Below are 22,028 nucleotides of genomic sequence, written 5' to 3' on the forward strand. Positions count from 1 at the left end.
CTAAATAGGATTTGAGGTCCCCCCCACCCCTATGCTTCTTTACAAGTACTTATTACATACTGGAATTAGTTAAATCCTATTCTCTTTCTTTTGAAGATGCCAGATAGTATAGGCTGTCATACAGCTGTACTGTCTTACTTCAGAATGTCACATGCTTTGTCTCATAAAAATTTGAAATGGAATTTATTTTATGTGTTTTGAATATTGAGGTGCTCAGCAGTGCAATTAGTAGAGAAGTTTGGATGTAATCCAGTCATTCGCAAAGTATGGTCTCTGGTCAGCAACATCATAATCTCCTTGTTTGGGATGCAAATTCTCTGCCTCACTCCAGACCTACTGAATCAGAAATTCTAGAGGAGGGGCCCAGCAATCTGTGTTTTAACAAATTCTTGAGGTGATTCTGATGGCCACTGAAGTTTCAAAACCACTAATCTATTCATTCCCTTTAGAACTTGAATATTACTTTTCCAAAAACTTTTGGCCTGTAATAGAAATCTTGCTTTTACTATTGTATGCAAAACTTTCCAGGAAAACAAACATTTTTTTCCCTACTCATTTTACAGATAAAGGATACAAAAAAGAAACACAGGGCGCGCTTTGTGTATTTCAAGCCTGTTGGCTGGGCAGCATGTATGTTGGCCAGGAAAGGTGGGATTGTTGAGGGAGACAGGACCAGGAATTTTGAGATGCATTTTCTTTTTCATTACACTGTTTCTTTTGTTAACAAAAGTCAAATACCAAACGATTATTTTAGATGAAAATTGTGTTGGTTTAACATTATATCACATATTAAATTTTCTTAGTAGCATTTTGAAAATACATTTGCTAATTGTCAAAGAACGGATTGTATAGTGTTTCATCAACTTTTAAGTTCTGTTTCAGTGAACACTTAACCAATAAAGAGTTGCATTGAATTATCTTAGAGATGAAATATAGGTCTCACAAGAAGGACCCTTTATAAGTTCTCATGCCAGCTTTCTGATGTGTAGATACTGTTTGGAAAGACATCTATATCTGTCTGTCTATGTTGCATAATTTTTGTGTTCTTAATTCTTTTCAGTTGATTTTTAAAAAATCTGTCCTATGATATTACTGTAGTAAGATTAAAATGTAAAGCAAAATGTTTGTAATTTTAACTACCTTCGTAGCATACTTAATAGTTTGGTTATATTCTTTTATTTTTATGTTTTGTGCAAGTTTGATAAATGTTTTTGAGGACTAAATTTTGAGAGGGCTGACTAGTATTTTCTTCACATGAATTCACATTGTAGTTAGCTGAAGTGATGCATGTTGCTCGTGTATTTACTTAGGTAAAGTTAGTAGGATTACAGAGTGGGTTGCTGAATTTGGTATGGTTTTTTATCTTACACACCTAGGACAATAGTCATTCATTTAAATAGTCATGTATTTAAATGTGAAAACTAGGTCACATAGTGAAGTCCAGTAGTGCTCTAAAATAATCTATACTGTTCTAAAGAAAATCAAGTAATAGTAGACATTAAGAACATTTAATATGCTCTACCTTCCTTAATTTCCCATTTAGTTTGGTGTCTGGGACTTGGCTAGTTTGTATTGTTTTCTGGATTCTTTTAGCTTAGTAATATAGGAAGCAGCAAGGTACCTCAGGATGGATGAGAATTACCATGAAGTGTAGCTCATTTTAGTAGACTTGTGGATGCCTAATGATTTTTGAAACATGATGGCTGCCTTATATATCTTTTTCAGTCTTCTTGGTTTTGTAAGTTTAGCATATCCTTTTATTGCATGGGTGGTTAAATAAGGTGCTTCATTCTCCATTTTAAGGCCACTTGCTGCTTTAAGATCTTTTTGTATAAACCTCTTATTTTGGTAAAACATGCACAGAAAAAGTTTAAATAAATTATTGGCAGATGTTTCATTGACAAGCAAACACTTGAAAGCAGTTTTTTTCATTATTTTTTCCTATGCATTTAGTTAATGAATTAGATTACTTTTTCCTCTTTGGGAATAGTTTTGATGCAGTTTTTAAGATTGGATTTAGTAAACCATTCTGACTTTGTTGAAGTTATTATGGTATAAAATTCTCCTTGAAAAATTATTTATTTTTTAAATTTTTCTGCTTAGAAATGTCATTTTTCTTCAAACAAGACTGTTACAATTTGCATGACACATAAATTTTAAATTAGGATTTATGGGCACATTTGACCAATGTAAATTGAGAATGTTTATACATAGCTTATTTCTTAAAGTTTATAATGTGTGCTAATGAGTGAGAGTCACTCAAATTAGTATTTACTGACTTCTATAGAAGTAGACTTAGTGTGCCCTAGGGGTTTATATGTATGAATTGGCTATACCCCCTATCTCTACTCCCACAAGTCAAGGGAAGTAATAACCTTTCCACACTCCTGTCAACAACAGTAAAACAATTCACACTTAACACTTGAACATCCCTCCTAGCTTTACTAAAGTGAATATCCATCATCTTCCAAGTTACCTTGCACTACCTGCAGTATTTATGAGCCCATTGATCACTTTCCCTATTAAACTGTTAAAATAACAAGATCAGATGTTGATTATCAAACTTAGTGTTAATTTCATGGAGTTTGATATTTGTGTATGCACAAGTGTGCTTTTTTAACTGGTGTCTCACTTCATTTGTGATTACAACTAGTGGGGGAAACCTTGTTATGAAGTTGTTAGACTGGGATTTCATCAGGAAGTCTGATGTTACATTTGAATTATTGGTCCTCTGCAAGAAAACAGAATGCTGCTTTTGACTGAATAAGCCAGGACAATGAGGCGAGGGGTTTTATTTCAAGGTTTTCTTTGGTGATGGCATAAATACATAACAGGTTATGAAATCCAGTTACTATATTAAATTTCATCACTTGTTTTTTAGGTATTCCAATAACTGTACCACCTCCAGGTAAAACTTTTTTCATGTTTTCTCCATCATTGTTAATAAACATGAAATTTCAAGCTTACAGTTACAGGAGGGACAGTGTTGATGTGGTTAGAATGTGGAATAGGCTATTGGGATTTCAAGGTCCTATTTTCAGCTCTGCCTTTGCTTCATTCGAGTTTTGATTAAGATATTTAGTTTTCTTATACTTGTCTTACCCATTTCTGTAGAAATAGAGATTCTGAGAAAATTGTTACCATATCAATTTATTAAAGAAAACAGTATAGGATTAAAAATAAAATTTTTATTAAAAATTGTTTTTTCAGACCAATGAATTTTTTATATATGATGAAGTGACTGCAAGAGAAGAGAAAGATCATTTATCTTGACTGTATTATCATGGTTTCTGATTTTTTTTTTTTTTACCCTTCTGGCATAACTCAATGTTGTAAGAAAGTATGTTCTGAACCACACAGATAGGTTGACAGCTGGACAGATGGTTGTTCATAGAGCAGTGATTAAATTGTTCATTGTTGTAAGGATATGATCAATAGGAGTTTATACGTGGCCCAGTGTTTTTTACATTTTTTTCAGTTCTTTTTAAATTTTTTTATTTTTTGGTAGTGTGATACAAATATGATAGCAAGTGTATTTACTGAGTTCAGTATTAAAAGTCAAGAAGTATAAAGAGAATGAGAGGTGACAATGCTTGGAAGGGTGGGTCTAAATTCAAAATGACCTTGATAAACAGAAAATAGTGGAGTTTAGATAGCATGGGATAGTATACATATTTAGATGTGGGATAGAGAGTCACTGATTATGTATGAATATGGCTGAAAAAGACTTATTAGGAAAAGTCATAAAGGAATCATGTGTCTTTATAGGTTAAAAAGAAGTGTGATTGTAAGGCTATATAAAGTAGGATTATGACTCTAAGACTAATGTAGTAATTGCTAAATTTTACACTGCCAAGATGCTTAATAGAGGAGAACCTAAGAACTGGACACAGTGAAGATGAGCATGGTGAATTTGAAACAGCTTGAAGCAGGGCTAAAAATTGATTTAAATGGACTTTTGAGAAGGGTTAGGAGAACTGGGATTCATTTTTACCTAGAATACTAAAAAGGAGGCTTAGTGGAAGTGTTTTCAAACATGTATTTCAGTGGATTGCTTTTTGTCCTCACGCAGATCAGCATATGAATTGTAGTGAGAGAGATTCAAATTATATAATTTAATGTGCTTCCTAATAGGGTTATTAAAGCTTGGCAGGAATTGGTGTGATAAGGAATTGGTATCATAAGTTGTAGAATCTTCAAGTCTTGTTGGGATATTTTATTACCTATCTGAATTTGAAAGTGCAGAGTAGGTTAACTGTTAAGGTCCCTTGTAGCCATACTCTGTGGTATTTCATTTAGGTTTTGTGAATTTTTCAGAATGCAGACCTCATGATATAAAGGTGCAAATTATTTCCTTTCTAAACTAATTAAAAAACTATATTATGTGCTTTTCTATATAAATTAGTTCTTTAGGGTTGTGCTATTTAAAACGTATTTTATGATGGATGTTCTCAGCCTTAAGCATTTATATATTTACTGGTAAGATTTTATTTATAAATTATACATTTTAAGGAAATTTCTATACATCTAAACTCTCAAAATATTTTTTGAAAGAGGTAAATGCTATTTTATTTGCTTTTCTTCTTAAATACTTAAAATATATCTGGTGTCAACACTACTACTGTTTTATATATGGAGAAGGTAAGGCATTGAGATTAACTTTCTCACACTCACAAAATGGGCTGTGTGTGGTGCTGAAAATAAGACCGGGTGTCCTGACTCCCAGTTTGTGCTCTGTGTATTAGACCAGACTGTTCATTTAAAGTTATATTCCTCCAAAAATCTGTTCATAAATTTAAGCTCCATTTTTTTTCTGTCCATTATAACATAGAGAAGCACGTTATATCCCCAGAGAAATTTAGTGACACACAGCAACCTTAACTCTTGGCATTAAGTGTACGTTCTGTTAACTTTTTTTATCTTATGATTGAATGTTTCAGGTTTTCCTCCTCCACCAGGCGCTCCACCTCCATCTCTTATACCAACAATAGAAAGGTAATCAGTATGGATACTGTAAACTTTTTTTATCATTGATAGGCTTCTGACAGAAGAACCATATGTATCTTGGTAATATTTTCAAAGGTTTAATTTTATAAACAATAGTACCTGCCTTTTAATTCATAAGTCTAGATCTATATTAGTTACTTTTATATAAGATGTTGGACCTATAGCCTAATAAAACAGGACAAAGAAAACTAAATGATAGTATTTTGAAATATCTTGCTTTGATTTACGATACTTTTACTAAAGAAACCCCTAGATTGTAAAAACTTGGCTGTAGTCAAGTTTTGTGGGATGTACAAACAGATGACTAGTAATCATGAATAATGCATGTCTGTTTTAGGATTAAGTAAGGATAACTATTTTCAAGGACCACAGTAAAGCAAAGCTGCCTTATTCCTTGCTACCCAGTGCAACTCAGCTTCCACAAAGGAAAATTGGATCCCTTCTGCGTGGCAATAGCCTTATTTTTTATACCCTGTGTTTATGGTTTATGTTATTTGGAATGCTGTGGTAAAGAACATTTACCTCATGGATGGCAATACCATGTTTAACCCCATAGGTTTTGGAATCACACTAACCTGGTTCAAATTTGGCTTCAGAATTTCCCAGCTTTGTGTTCTTAGGCAAGGTTCAAAACTATTCATTGAGACTCAGATTCCTCTTTTACCAAATGGGGCGTTGATAGAGTTGTGAAGATTAAAACAGCTAGTGAATATAAAGCATCAGCACCATTCTTTGCAGATAGAAATAACTAATAAATGGTAGCTGTTATTATTTCCTCTAAGTGGCAGATAAACTCTATAAAAAATACTGTATTTCTGAAAAAGTGATTTAAACTATATAAAAAGAAAAATTGTGAGAACTTTACATCAATAACATCAAACCATGCATATGATTTTCAAATGAAATGATAAAACTCAGTGAAGTGTGACTTGTGAGACCATAGGATTTAATTTTAAGTTCTTCTTAAACATATATTTGTTTTCACAATCAAAATGTTAAAAAGTAGTATTTGTTGATTCTATCAGTAGGGCTGAATTTCTGATTTTTAATCATTAAAGTCAGCTTTTTAAGGCAAAATTTTAACTAAAGTCTGAAATACTTTGTTAGCCTCGAAGTTTCTGTTACTTATTGTGAGTCAGGCTGAATTGATTGGATTACTCATGTTAGTACTAACAAGCTATATTTTCTTTACAAGTAGATGTTAGGTTTTGAGGTTAAATAGCCTGTGTTTTTAAGTATTAAAAAAATAAAGTTACAGAATTACAGGTACCATTATATGGTGGTTAAATAAAAGTCATAATTCTGCCTTATGTTTTGCATTTGCACCAAATTATTAAAATTCAGAACTTCCTTGCAACACATAAAAATATATTTTTCTTCGACAGTGGACATTCCTCTGGTTATGATAGTCGTTCTGCACGTGCTTTTCCATATGGCAATGGTAAGTGTTATTTTTTAATTGCCCAGATTCAGTTTGAATCAGTAAAGTACTTAAGTACTTTTAAAACAATAGAAACATACTTCCATGGTTTAAAGTCCTATCTACAGAGCAATTAAAAAATATTTACTACAGGAATAACTAGGTCTTACATATATTCCAGGTTACTTAACAAAATACTTTTCATTTCTTTATCAACTGTACTTTTAAAAATTAACAAATGGTGACACAACGGGGATATTTGTCCCTTGCCTTTTCCTAAAAGGATTTAGGATTTGTCACCAAATTGTCAATCTTCATTGTCCATAATCTTTTGTTTCTTAACTCACGGTGTCTGACTAACCTCTTTCTCATCTTTCCCCCTCACTGGTTTATCTTTTCTTCTAGATCATTTGTCAGGTTCTCTTTCATGTTCACTCTTGACAAGTTTATCCCTTCTAAGGCCTTCTGATACCACTTTCTGCTTAGATTTCTTGATCCATTCATGTATTTTAAAAGATCTGTGCATTGTACTAGGTTTTAAGGATACAGTAAACTAGACATAGGTTTGCTTGCCTTCAACAAATTATAAGCTAGTGAGGAAACAACCAGGTGACAGAAGAGGGTATCATGGGAGCATGATGGAGGGGTCTCCCACTCCACTGGAGTGGGATGTAGATGATTTGATTTGGGGTTCAAATCATGTTCAGAAACATGGGGGTGTGAGAGAGTGTGGTAGGCTTTATGAACTGAATAAAGTGTGATGTGGTGGGAGTGTAGAGAATATGATGAACATCTAGAGATGAGATAAGAAATGGTGCCGGGCTTTACACCATGCTTTAGAGTTTAGACCTTAGTCAGAGGGCTGTGAGGAGCCATTTAGTTTTATGCTGATTTGCATAATTGTTAGGTTTACATTTGAAAAGCATCCATTCTGGCTACTTACTGTGAGGAAATTGGGGATTTGTAGGGTGGGAGAAAGGTGGGAAGGGCGGAGATGCCAGCTTGATTGGGAGAACAAGAAGCTGTTAAATCCAGGGGAAGAAATTTATAGTCCTCAATTCAGCTGATACCATGGGGGATGGAGAATATTAGTGGTTCCAAAGGCATTTATGGAGTAGAATTTGTAAGTCTTGGTGAGAGATCAGGTCATAGTATCAGTCATATACTTTCAGTTAACCTTCTAGGTATCTGTGTCAGGGTTTTGAACTGTCCTTCAGACCCACCTTGTTCAAAGCCATATGTTCCATTCATTCACATCAAAAGGTAGTCTTTCTGTTATTTGTTTCAGTGGTTATATCACATTTTTTTCCCCTGGGCTCCCAGGAAGTCGTACTCTTTGGGTTGGAATCTTGCTTCCCCCTCTCATTATTTATGTGACTTTTATAGATCTTTAACCATTAAATGGAGAGCATAATTCTTCCTCATAAGATCAGAGAGAATACACTGAAGCATGTTAGTCCTGCCATTTAATAAACACTCAAATATTAGCTGTTATTTTTCTGATTATCCCCATCTCCAACAAGCTCCAAGTTCCTTCCCTTTTCTGCACTTGGAGGCGGTTATTTTTCACATCTGTTAATTGAAGTTTGAATATAAAGGACTCAGCACGGTGCCTATAATATGTACATACTCAATAAGCATTACTTATAAAATTAATTAAAATTTATTTTTACCTTTTTTATGGCACTTAACATTTTCTGCTTTGTCATTAAATTCCTGTGTATTTGTTTCAGTACAGATGAACTTGAGGAATAGCCTATATCAGAAAGAATAAGACTTTATTCTTGAGATTACCTGTGCCGTTTCCTTGTGGAAGATTTCATTTTTTAAAAACTGGCTAATTAAGCATTTAACTTTTTCTCATACATGCACATTTTAAATAAAAAAGCAAGAGTTTTCTGCTCACTCTTTACCACCCCCTCAGAGATGAGCTTTTTTCCCCCCTTTAATGAAGATGTCTTTTGTACTAACAATGATAAAGCATAGCACAAGAATTAAATAGAGGAAAGTTAGGTTTCTTTATCCCAGTCAAACAAAGCCTTGGAATGAAGATGATAAATACTACTTCCTCTTTATTGGTAATTCTGTTTTACCTTTGTTTATTTTAGAATTTTGTAGTTCATCCTCAAACACTACTAAGTAACTATAGATGGAAACAGTGATTTTTCTTAATGTGCATATTAAGATTGTGCTTATAAAGTAATACCTAGTTTAAAAGTAATCTTTGCAGGAATATTGGAGAACTGCAGGGACAAACATTTTTAATGGTTTTTAGTTCTTTTGATGGTCTGCATGGCATTTCTACATAGGCATATCACCCAATTTCTTGATTATATAACTTTAGATACCATCTAAAGTTATATAGCTTTAGATACATAGTGTGATAGATGTGTATTTTACTCACTTACCATCATTACTCCACTCCTATTCTCCTGAAGTGAAATTATATTACTCTCTTTCTCCCTCTTTTTATTTATATACCTACCCTCTGTTTCATGTACCATCAGTCTCTACTACTGTGTGTCTTTCCAAGCCTTCACCTCCCCGCTTTGTACACTTTTTTTTTTGGTTTTTGTGGTACATGGACCTCTCACTGTTGTGGCCTCTCCCATTGCGGAGCACAGGCTCCGGACGCACAGGCTTAGCGGCCATGGCTCACGGGCCCAGCCGCTGCGCGGCATGTGGGATCTTCCCGGACTGGGGCACGAACCCGTGTCCCCTGCATCGGCAGGCGGACTCTCAACCACTGCGCCACCAGGGAAGCCCCTCACCTCCCCGCTTTGATTAGCTATACTTGTAGTATTCTGTCTTGTAACCAAAATTATCTGTGCCCTGACAAATATTTTATTCTAAAAGCTAAACAATAAACCATAGTTACATTATTATGACTCTGTAAATATTCTGTACTATAGCGATAATTATACTCAAGCCCCTCAAAGAAGAAATTTTTTATGGCAAATACATTAAAAGTATCATTTTTTAACACTTCATCAACTGTGCAAAGTCATAACACATTTTAATTGGGTTCATATTTGAACCATGATTTTCTCTACCTCAAGTATACAAAGATATTCTTTAATACATTTTTCCCCAAAAAAAGTTTTCAGATTTCTTTTTCCTGTTTGAGTTCTTAAGCCATCTGGAATTAATTTTTGCCTACGTTATAAAGTAAAGATGTAATTGTCCCAGTGTTACTTGTTTATCCTTCCTGAGGGATCTACAGTGTCATCTCTCCATTCGTGTATCAAGTTTCCCTGCATGCATGGATCTGTTTCTTACCTTTCTAGACTATTCATTTGGTTAATTTAACTGTCCCTGTGCTAATAATGCCACACTACCTGTTCTATAGTAAATCTGATAGCTGGTTCAGCAAAATCTATCTACCTTATTCTGCTTCAGAAGTATTTTGGGGCCATTGCTCTTACATATCTATTTTAGAATCAACTTTGCAAGTTCCATGAAAAACTCTGTTGATTTTTATTAATAATTAACGCTTATATTATGCATACAGTATGACAAACACTTAATTCATGTAATCCTGACAGTTTTATAAAGCAGGCATACTGTTACGACCCTCATTGTATGGACTAGGGAATCTAAGAACAGCCAGATTAAGGCCATTTTGCCAGTGTCACACAATAAGTGGCAGAGGCAGGATTTGAAACCTTGTAGCCTTGCTCCAGAGTCCTTTCTCTTCCTGTACCATGTTTTTGTTATATTGATGCTCTAGAACAGTTTGTAGGAATTCATACCTTACAACATTGAGTTAATATATGAACAAGTACTCTCCATTTCGGGAGGTGTTCTTTAATGTGTTTCACCTGAGTGCTATAATTGTCTCCATACACTTCTTGCACATCTTTGGTTAGATTTAGTCATAGGTACCTATTTTTTGTTCTCATAAAATGGTATATTCATTTAAGCTCCATGTACTGTTTGTATTTGCTTGTATTTAGAAATATAATTGGTTTTTGTTTATTTATATGTATATATATTGATCAATATATATGTTGATCTTGTAGCCGGTTACCTGTTGAACTCTCACTATAATTTGTGAATTCTCTTCAGGCAGTATCATCTGCAATTCCTTCGGTTTCAGATTATTATTCCTCACCTCCCCCTGCCCCCAACCTCCTTTTTTTGGTCTTATTGTTCTGGCTAGGATCTCCATATAATATTGAAGTACTGAAAGTGGAGTTCTTGTCTGGGGACACATACACACCCTTTTTTTTTTTTTTAAAGGAAATGCTTTTATATTTATACTTCTAGATTTTTACTCTTAGGTTTTTGATAAAACCCTATGTCAGTATAAGGAAAATCTCATCTTGTTTTCCAAGGACTTTTAAACTGAATGGATATTGAGCTTTATGAGATGCTTTCTGAGTTGATCATATTGTTTTCCTTCTCTGTTAATGTGGCAGATATCTAAATTTTTCTTATGTTGAGCCACCTTTTATTTCCTGAGGTAAACCTAACTTGGTCATGATTGATTACCTTTTTATTTTTTAAAAATAAACACTGACTTATTTAGGATTTTGACAACTAAGTTCATATGTAAGATTGTTCTGTGATTCTCCTTTATTTGTACTGTCCTTAACTGGTTTTAGTATTAAGGTTATACAAGCCACATGGGATAAGTTAGGCAATAATCTTTTTTTCCTATTCTCTGGAAGTTTGTATATTATTAGAGTGATCTGTAGTAAAAGTCACCTGTAAAAGCCATCTGGTCTTGTGGGAAGGTTTTAAATTACGGATTTAATGTCTTTAATAATTATGGGACTAGTCAAGATTTCTTTTCACTCTTGAGTTACTTAATGTGTTGGTCTAAAGTATATAATATTCTCTGTAATGTTTAATCTCTGCAACATCTGTAGTTGTAGTCCCTTATTGGTTCTGATAATTTTTATGAGGTCTCTTTTTTCTTAATCTTGTCAGAAGATTATCATGTTTTATTTGTCTAGTCTTTAAAAACCAACTTTTAGCTTTGTTTATTGTATGGTAGTTTTCTACTTACTTGATTTCTACTTTTATCTTTATCTCCCTCTGTTAGATTATTCTGTTTTTTCCTAGGTTCATGAGTGGAAAGCTTAATTCATTCACTTTCCATCTTTTCTAATGTAGTGTTTTTTAAGATTAATTTCCCTCCAGAACAGTTTTCATCTCTAGACTTTTGATATATTGTGTTTTTGTTTATGTTCGGATTTTAAATTATTTTAGGGGCTTCCCTGGTGGCTCAGTGGTTGAGAGTCCGCCTGCCGATGCAGGGGACGTGGGTTCGTGCCCCAGTCCGGGAAGATCCCCCATGCCGCAGAGCGGCTGGGCCCGTGAGCCATGGCCGCTAAGCCTGTGCGTCCGGAGCCTGTGCTCCGCAATGGGAGAGGCCACAACAGTGAGAGGCCCGCGTACTGCAAAAAAAAAATAATAATAATAAAATAAATTATTTTAAATTTATGACTTTTTTGACCCCTGAGTTATCAGAAGTGTGTTTTAAATTTGTTATATATGGAGATTATTTTCCCATAATTTTAAATTTTTACTTCTAATTTAAATTGTATGGTGGTCGGAGAACATGGTGTCTATTATACTTATCCTTTGAAAGTACATAGTATATTTTTATAAATGTTTCATATGGGTGAGAAGAATGAATATTCTTTACCTGCCCTGGGCAGTATTCTATGTTATGTCCATTAAATTAACTTTGTTAGCGGCATTTTGCTCTGTCCTCATATATCTATAGTGATTTTTTTGTTTGCTTAAAGTGTCAGTAATTGAAAAGGTATGTTAATCCCCCATGATCATGGTGGATTTTTCTATTTCTACCTGTATTATTTCTATCAGTTTTTACTCTATAAAAAGTAAGGCAATGGTGTTAGATATTTGGAAGTTTAATTTGTTCTGTCTTCTTGGTCAGTTGCATCCTCCACCTTCAAGTAGTCATCCTTTCTTCCCGGAGTAATCCTTTTAGTATGAGTCTGCTTTAATACAGCTACTCATATGAAAATTGGGTGATATCAGTATTAGTGTTTTATTTTATTACTATTTTACTTTATTTTATTTTATTAGTATTTTCCTTTTTTTCCTCCCATTCTTTTACTTTCAACCATTTTGTGTGTTTATGTCTCTTATCTTCAGCATTTAGATAGAATTTTTAAAAGTACAAATCAATAATCTCTGTCACTTAACTGATTAATTAATTCAATGCCTTTTGTATTATTGTGATTTTTGAGCTATTCACACTTGTCTCCCATACCCCCATTCTTTCTAATTCTGTTTTGAATTGACTTAATTTTTCAGGTGATTTTAAAAAAATTATATTTTTCCCTACATTGTTTTGAAATAATATACTTACTTCTGTTTTTTAGTGGTTACTCTTGAAATGTAATATGCATATATCTGGTAGACGTTTTTTTGGGGAAACTCTGTTGTTTATAACTTTTGCTTATTTTTGTTTATGAATGCCTTTGTTTTAGTCTTATTCTTGAAATATAATTTTGAGTACATGTTTCTAGGTTGATTGTTACTTTCTTTCAGCACTTTGAAGATGTCCTTATGTATTCTGGTTTACATTTTTGATGTATTGGGAAGTTTGTGGTGTATCTAATTCTCGTTTGCTGTTCACCTTGCAAAATGAAGAGTCTTTATGTGTTAGATTTAAGGTTTGTTTCTGGGTATTTACCCAGACTGTGGGTATTCACCATATGTTATCTCTCTATTCTATATTTAAAATAATTTTCTTTTTAATCTAGTGAAGCATATTTGTGGGATATTTACTTTTTTTGGTCTTTTTTGTTTTTTAAGTACCATAACTTTTGTTTTTAATTATTATTATCTTTTCTCTGTAGTTGCCTTTCCCCACCTTCCTGGTTCTGCTCCTTCATGGCCTAGTCTTGTGGACACCAGCAAACAATGGGACTATTACTCAAGAAGAGAGAAAGACCGAGATAGAGATAGAGACAGAGACCGAGAACGAGATCGTGATCGAGACAGAGAAAGAGAACGCACCAGAGAGAGAGAGAGGGAGCGTGATCATAGTCCCACACCGAGTGTTTTCAACAGGTATGTTGAAATTCAAAATATTTTTTTTCTTGAAAAAGTTTTTTTAATTGATCCATCCTATCAATCTTCCCTGCAACATACCTGTGTAAGTTAAAATGTATTAAAAAATTAATGACCATGAGATTAATTATTTAAAATTTTTTTTTATTTTAGTTACTTATTTTTATATATAAATATAATACAAATTCTGAAAATAATTTAACAGAACTACATTCTTTAATGTGATGGAAGAGTTTCTTCCCATCCCTAAATAATATTTGTATCCATGAATAAATGTTACTACTGTTTGGGGAAAAAAGGCTTTGCCATTAATTATATTTCTTTCTTTCTTTCTTTCTTTTTTTTTAAATATATAGATGTAAGCATTGAGAAACCTTGTTCACATAAAATATGTAAATAAGAAGTGATGGAATTTTGTTGCGGCTCTGTCACTCAATTTTTTGAGCACTTTAAGATTTAGTGATATGTCAAAATTACACAGCTAACCTATCATCAAAAGTTATTTTTAAGAATCTATTAGCTCATGGCTCAGATTTCTTAAAAGCAGATAATTGGAAACCACCTGATTGTTACTCGGTGTAATTGTTTTCTACGGCTGCTGCAATAAAAGTACCATAAACTGGTTAGCCTAGAACAACAGAAATTTACTCTCACAGGTCTGGAGGCTAGAGGTCTGATATCAAGGTGGCAGCAGGTTTAGTTCCTTTTTGTAGGCTTTGAGAAAATTTGTTCCCCGCCTCAATTTGTTCCCCGCCTCTCTTGTAACTTCTGGTGGTGGTTAGCAATCCTTGGTATCCCTTGGTTTGTAGATGATGCCTCACTCCAATCTGTGTCTGTCTTCACACAGCATTCTCCTCTCTGTGTCTGTGTACAAATTTCCCTATTTTTGTAAGGATAACAGTCTTTGGATTAGGGTGCAACCAAATCCAGTCTGACCTCATCTTGTCTTGATGATTACATCTGCAAAGACCCTGTTTCCAAAGTCTTTCGTTTTCTCAGTTTCTTGGAAGAACACCAAAAGGGCTTTACCAAGACTTATCAGAAGACTACCAATTATACTTAATACTCTTTATTTTAGAGGTACCCTGTTCAACTTAATATGCTTATTAGAAAGGGTTAGGAAAATGGAAATATATATTTTCCAAAATGTCTTTAAAAAATGAAACACCTTTATGTGTATTTGATATTTATTTTCATGCAAACTTGGAGCTGCAAATTTCCCCCATTCCATTTATGGGAAATAGCTACCAAATAACTTAATTGGTAAAAGACAGCTCCTATTGTCAAGCCAGCCGGCCACATCACACCCAATTTCTATGGGGAAAAAAGTCTGACTTCATTTTTCTGTTCAGTTAAATGAGTTAATCCATATTTCCTATCTAAGTCTAAGATAAAATAGTCACAGAACTCAAAATAAGGTGCTGCCTCCCCAGCACTTTGTTTTGCTTTCCTTCAGAAGGAATTTTTGGTTTTGTTTTTTCACTAGTTCAGGGAAAATTCTTATGACTCCACCACACTTCTCTATATGATATCTGACGTTAGAACATCCCAGGACACAGGCCAGAATATTCCATTTCTTACTTTGTACTGTAGTAGACAGATGTATAAGAGAGAAAGGCCTAAAGCCCTATAGAAGCTTTATGGTTCTTTGAATAAAATAGGTCTTACTGACACTAATGTTTTAAATTAGATCTTCTTGATGCCATGATGTTTTTTTATACCCTGAGCCAATAATGTACTATAGTAAAATTGGTGAAAAGAATGCCTTTCTTTTGTAAAAGGCCAGGAATGTGGTGGAGGAGAGGTTAGCCAGAGAAGTGGCATATGTGTTACCTGCAGGTGTATCATTAGGCAGTTCATGTTTAGGAAAGAATAAATATGGAAGTTGGGGACCTGGAAATTGATCCCCTAAAACTTTCTGTGCCATTGGAAAGAATTCATTTATTGCTAGCATAAAGAATAAAGTCAAAATTCTTTTTATGATCCGTAAGTCACAAATTCAGTGCACCTTTCTATATTTTAACCCCAGTTCTCTCCCAAGGCAATATACTGCATGCTCTAGCTACACTGAACTAGTTGCTGTTCTGGAAAGCCTCGTAGTTTAACACTTAACTTCCCTTCTTCATGTTATTCCTGTCCTCTCTGCCTCACAAACTTTTACTGATTCTTCAAGGTTCAGCTCATATTTGTCTTCTGTGAGCAACTCTGAACCTGAAAGAAAGAATTAATTATTCCTTCACATGCTCCCTAAGCATTTTATGTATTTTCTTTAAAGCATGTCTTTCTCTTTCAGGGTGTTGACTATCATTTTTCATCTCTGTATCCTCAGCACTTTGTACAGTAATGCCTGGAACATAATGAATGTGTCAGTGAATAAAATGACTTACACGTATTAGGGAGGAGGGTGAATACAATAGAGATAAACTGAAAACTGTCGGTGAAACTGTGTTAGCTAGATAGGTTTTGAAATGGATAAAAATCAACCTTTATATCAAAGCATTAATTTGGGCATCTTTCTAATTAACATATCCATTTAGGTACCTTCACAATGTAGAATGAAATAAGTTAAAGATAACTTCTTTTTGTTATCAGCTATTTTTATGGATAAGATAAATGTAAGGTATACAGTTTTCTGATTTTGCTGGATGAGATGAAGTAATATATCAGTTCAAGATGTGAGCATATGCTTGATTCAGACAGCATTTGTTTTGTTAGATGTGATCATGTAATCATATACTTCTTAATCCAGAAAGGTCCTTAGGGGTTATCCTGTCTAAATTTTGATTTGTCAGATGAGGAAATGGAAGCATAGAGAAATTAAAGCAACAGTAAAGCCATACTATCTACTGGAAATATGGTTGAGATATTACTTAAAATTCTTTCTAGTCTTGAAATTAGGTAGTTTAAAAATTCTATTATTTTTAATTTGTTTTTATTACTCTTTCTGTACTTGATTTTTTTTTTCTTCTTTTGGGGGTGGTGGGGAACCAGATTCTTTCTTTCATTCATGTAACTGACATTTTTTTAAACATCTTTATTGTAGTATAATTGCTTTACAATGGTGTATTAGTTGCTGCTGTATAGCAAAGTGAATCAGCTATACATATACATATATCCCCATATCTCCTTGCTTTTGTGTCTCCCTCCCACCCTCCCTATCCCACTGCTCTAGGTGGACACAAAGCACTGAGCTGATCTCCCTGTGGCATGTGGCTGCTTCCCACTAGGTAGCTATTTTACATTTGGTAGTGTGTATATGTCCATGCCACTCTGTCACATAACTGACATTTTTTGAGTCCCTGCTATGTACCAGGCACAGAGTTGTATGCTGAGGATACAGAATTACTCATACACTGTCGTTATAGATTTAACCATATAATATTGTCACGATATCTAGGACTGGTTAGAAGTTTAAAACTTTATGTAAAAAAAGGTGCAAGAAGAAACTCCATAGGATTTATTAATCTTTTTCCTTCCTGTAGCTCCTAATAATATGACTTACACACTGTAGGCACCTGGTAACATTTTATTGACTAAATAAGTGAAGGTATGGTACATACATACATGTTTGTGTGTATGTGTGTGTGTTGAAGTGTATGTTTTGAGTTTGTGTGGTGGGACATGTGCTGTTAATAACTTCAGTCACATAAGTGCATGAATTCTGTTAAGTTCAAGAGCATTACTTTCTGGGAAGTTGAATTGTTTCTAATGTAGTTAAAATTAATATATTTGAGATAGTACTATTATCTCTAGAATGTACATGTTCACAAGGTAAGGAACTTAATGCAAAACTTCATAGGAAAGAAGTCTGAAATGAATTGCTTTGCTAGAGCTCGTAACTTTTCTTTGCATAAATAATAGTGTTTATAAAATTATTTGTCCATTTCAAACACACTCATGCACAAATGCTACTTAATTTTTATTGAAGCTAAAGTTGTTAATGGTTAAACCATATTTGATTTTCATGTTGCTAGCTGTAGGGCATCAGGAGTAATGTTTACTTAAATCTGACTAAAAGTTCAAGGCCAGAGAGGGAAAAAAAGGTAGAAGAATTTTGTGTTGTTCTGAATTATCCCAGGAATAAAGTGTTCTCTGGAAAATCCAAATGAAGTATAAGTAAAGGCCATTTTTTTCTCAAGACTGAGATTTCAGCAATATGGCATGTAGTGTGTGTTACAAATTACAGAGTCATTGTTTTGAAAATTACAGACCAGTTTCAACATCTGTTTTTTAGGCCGCTTAATTGTGGGCCAGAGAGAAGGCTGGTCATTCTAGGGTGTTTGAAATGAGCTCTGATGATTTCCAGGCTCAGAGAAACCTTTGTGCTGCAGCTGCTTATCACAGAAGGGGTCTTTATATTTTGTGTACGAGACCAAATCTTCCACCATCTGTAGGAAGGGTCCCATCAGATGGCTGCCTTCAGAATCTTAAAGGCCTCAAAGCTAACAAGAATTGGTGTTAGGGTGAGAGGGAAAAAAGAGGGTTGGTTACAAAGGACAAATTATGAGATAATTGACCTTAGTTATTTTTAGGTAAATCCAGTTGGAATCATTACAAAGAACCTCATTTTTAAAGAGGATAATATTAATGCTAATATTCGTTTGTCATGGGAGGTGTGAGTTTATTCTCCTTTAGAAACTTTATTAGAAACAGTCACCTTTACAAAAAGCGTTCTGCTTCTGAAGATTTTAACATTAAATTTAATGAAGATGGTGACCCTGCCTGTTAGCGGCCATTTGAGGGCCTCCGCTTGTTCCAGACACTTTATAAATGTTATTGCCAGTTCTACAACAACCCTGAAAAAGACTGTTGCCAGTTTTACAGATGAGAAAACTGAGTGTTCACAGAGGTTAAGTAACTTACCCTGGGTCATACACTTAGTAAATAACAGTCAGGACATGTGTTCCTGGGCCTGCTCTGCACGGACTCTTCGTGCTACTCCACACTGCCTGTCATGGTGCATTGCCTTTCTGATAACACGCTTCCACCTTCCCAGTACCAAGTACACATTTATGATTAGAAAAAAAATCGTGTTTGTGTATGTATATCTGTGTCCATATGTGTGTGTGTATATGTATATATATATATATATAATCCATATATATGCATATATGAATACTTTTTAAAATAACATTAAAAATGTATCACAGGCAATAATAACTTGGTCAGCAATATGACTTGGCTTTAGGTGTCGCACTCCTGAATTATCACTTTTGCTGAGAGACCACAGTTGGGCTGATTTGTTTTTATATGGCTTATACTTTCACCTGATTCTGTCTCCTGTTATTCTGTCTCAGATTCCTTAACATCTTGAGGCTATGTACAAATTCTAATTTAATAATTTGTATTAAACATACATTTCTAGAAACCAAAGCTCTTTAGCACACAGTGTTCTAAAAGATATTTTTATTCATTCTAAGAGAGTTTACTGACATTAGGATGTAGAAAATGTTGACTTCTATGCTGAACAAAAAAAAAAAAGATTTGAAGGATTAAGAGAAAAACAGAATTATGTCTTCATTTTCATGAAAGGACATGAAGAGAGACAGGTCTAAGGAGGTAAAGGTGACTACCATCAGTCCCAGTTTCACTAGTCCATTCTCTCCAAAATCAGAAAATGGAGGCAGAGCTTAATATGGATTTGAAGTTGTTCCCATGGTCCCCTCCCTCCAGCTTCCTCCCCCCCCACCCACCTTCCTCACCACACAGATAGTGTTAAGTTATTGGGATGTCAGAATTCAAGTATGTCCATGGGCAGTTTTCTGCCTGCATTTTGTGTGGATATTGTGGAAGTTGCTTTTTCTTTTTTAGGTCTTTTGTATAATACTTTATTATCAGCGCCACTTTTCGAACAGGATTTGCTCACTTCATGTTTCTTTGTCACATTTTGGTAATTCTCACAATATTTCAAACCCTCCACCAGCAAAACGTTATAACTTGCTGAAGACTCAGGTGATGGTTAGCATGTTTTAGCAATAAAGTATTCTTAATTAAGACATGTACATTGATTTTTTTAGCCATAATGCTATTGCACACTTAACAGACTACAGTATAGTGTAAACAACTTTTATGTGCATTGTGAAATCAAAAATTCGTGGACTTGCTTTATTGTGATATTTACTTTATTGTATTGGTCTGAAACTGAACCTATAGTTCATATCATTGAGGTATGCCTGTATTCATAAATTTGCACATCTACTAAGAATGCCAATATATGACAGTTTACAATTGTCTGCTTTCTAATTTTCACTGGAAAATGGAAGTTGCTTTGATGTCACTCTGTTCTTAATGTTTATACCACTTCATTAGATGAATATATACTTTATGTGATTCAAAAACGTTAGAACCTTTATCTACTTTCCACTATGTCATCATAAGCCAGATATTTTTAATATATTTTTAGAATCTTAACTGTGTGCCTAAGATTTTATAAATATAAGAATTTTGGTTGGAAATCTGAGATATACAAACATGCTTTTAATTCTAAAAAGTAAAATGAAGCCGCTGATTAAAATTTAAATCAGTTACAGCTCCCAATTTTTGAGGAAAAATAGCATTTATATAAAATTTCTACCCTATAACAACTTGTGAAAGCACAGAACTTGCCCCTTTAACATAACGTGTAATTTTTAATATATTTTGTATTCTTATATTAGATCTAGTACTAATTTGGGAACATTGTTTTCCTCTCAGTTCAACAAATATATACTTTGCACCTATTCTGTGTAAGATGCTAACATTGGGACTTCTGGTTTGGACTCAGGTCACATCTTTTGTAGCTTGAAGTCATTCAGAATCAACAATCCAGTTGTCAAGAAAACTTGTTTCTATTCTGATTTCAGTGATGAAGAACGATACAGATACAGGGAATATGCAGAAAGAGGCTATGAGCGCCACAGAGCAAGTCGGGAGAAAGAAGAACGACACAGAGAAAGACGACACAGAGAGAAAGAGGAAACCAGACACAAGTCCTCTCGAAGGTTTGCTCTTTAATAGTGAATCATTTTGAAGCCAAGAGAAATTGATTTGATTTCAGGAAGTAAAAGCAAACATTTCTAAGTAACCACTAGAGCATAAATGTGTTCCTAATTGGAAGACTATAGTTGGTTCTTATATATGTTTCAACAAAGATATTGAAATCTAACCAGATTATAATTCCCATAAGCCAAAATTAGCATGGAATGCTTCAGTTTCTAATTTGTAATTAGTCTTTTAGAATGAGGTATATGGGCCCTAGTGGCCCTCTTGGCTTAGTGGGCGGTGCGTCGGTCTCACAATCTACTGTATATGGTTCTAGGAAAATATCAGTGAAAGCATTAAATGTAAATATAACCTCAGCATAAAAGTCACATAAAAAATGATTACTTCCCAAAATGTGTTTGAGAAAAATGATATTATTTAAAACTTATTTAAAACCCACTGTTATACTGAGAATTTACCTAAAGTAGATTGATCTGTCACTACTTAAACATTTTTAAGAATACACCTTTCTTTTTTCTTTAGTAATAGTAGACGTCGCCATGAAAGTGAAGAAGGAGACAGTCATAGGAGACACAAGCACAAAAAATCTAAAAGAAGCAAAGAAGGAAAAGAAGCTGGCAGTGAGCCTGCCCCTGAACAGGAGAGCACCGAAGCTACACCTGCAGAATAGGCATGGTTATGGCCTTTTGTGTACAGTAGTGCCAGAAGTAGATACTATAAATCTTATTTTTCTGGATAATGTTTAAGAAATTTGCCTTTAATCTTGTTCTGTTAGTATGAAAAGTTAACTTTTTTCTTCTAAAATAAAAGAGTGAATTTTTCATGTTAAGTTAAAAATCTTTGTCTTGTAATATTTAAAAAATAAAGACAGTAATGACTGTATCGAAGAAAGTAATGTGAATGAGTCACTCAGCAGGGAATTTAAAGAGCTATGTTTAGCTGTGTACATAATATCTGATTGATAAAGGTCAAGGTTCCCTCTTGGCCAGTTTCCTTGAGTTAATCAAATACCAGTCTCTTAAGTTGCACTGCAAAATGCACCTCTGAATCTTGAGATTTAAACTAGTCTTTCTTTTACCATCACTGCTGTGGCACTGTTGCTTTGCATATTAAAGAGCTCATACAATTTTGATACTGCAACTTTTTGATAGGTTTTCACTGTTCTAAATTTGGGTTCATGGTGTGAAACTAAAGGGGAACTTTTCTATCCAAAGTAATAAAATCTAATGGCATTTGGGTGGCCTCTGAAATAACTTGCCCTAAATGTAGTTTCTGGCAGGCACATGGACAAATACTCGTCACTGTGACACAAATTTGAATTGCCTCAACACCATCTTTTATGAGCTGGGTCAAGCTGGCTTGGCCTTTCTTGATGCTTCTTCCAAGGCTCATTGGTTGAGCAGCACGTAGAGTTTGTATACAGTTACTAGCTATACTGTGAATAAAAATAAATAAGAGCTTTAGATTAGTCATTTCCCATTACATGTAAGAAAGTACAAGTTTATATAATTCTGTGAACATTTTTAGGGATAGCCCTTAGAAGGTATTTGTCAGTGATGCTAGC

At 34.2% G+C, this 22,028-nt stretch overlaps 1 protein-coding gene across 37 annotated transcripts in view; it reads left to right on the top strand.

Moving 5' to 3' along the window:
* Positions 1–21,547, top strand: part of FIP1L1 (factor interacting with PAPOLA and CPSF1) — a 65,295-nt gene extending 43,748 nt beyond the window's left edge. For 15 of the 37 annotated variants that reach the window (XM_067036086.1, XM_059067646.2, XM_059067633.2 and 12 more), the window contains 6 exons: positions 2,882–2,908; positions 4,941–4,995; positions 6,393–6,448; positions 13,270–13,483; positions 20,326–20,463; positions 20,987–21,547. In XM_067036086.1, the coding sequence (XP_066892187.1) occupies positions 2,882–2,908; positions 4,941–4,995; positions 6,393–6,448; positions 13,270–13,483; positions 20,326–20,463; positions 20,987–21,134 (638 nt within the window). In that variant the 3' untranslated portion in view covers positions 21,135–21,547. The remainder of the gene's footprint in view (positions 1–2,881; positions 2,909–4,940; positions 4,996–6,392; positions 6,449–13,269; positions 13,484–20,325; positions 20,464–20,986) is intronic. The other 22 variants (XM_067036090.1, XM_059067648.2, XM_067036089.1 and 19 more) reach the window with 5 other exon arrangements.
* Positions 21,548–22,028: the final 481 nt, after the last annotated feature.

Source organism: Kogia breviceps, chromosome 6 (genome assembly GCF_026419965.1).
Source record: "Kogia breviceps isolate mKogBre1 chromosome 6, mKogBre1 haplotype 1, whole genome shotgun sequence".
In the NCBI taxonomy this organism is placed as follows: Eukaryota; Metazoa; Chordata; class Mammalia; order Artiodactyla; family Physeteridae; genus Kogia; species Kogia breviceps.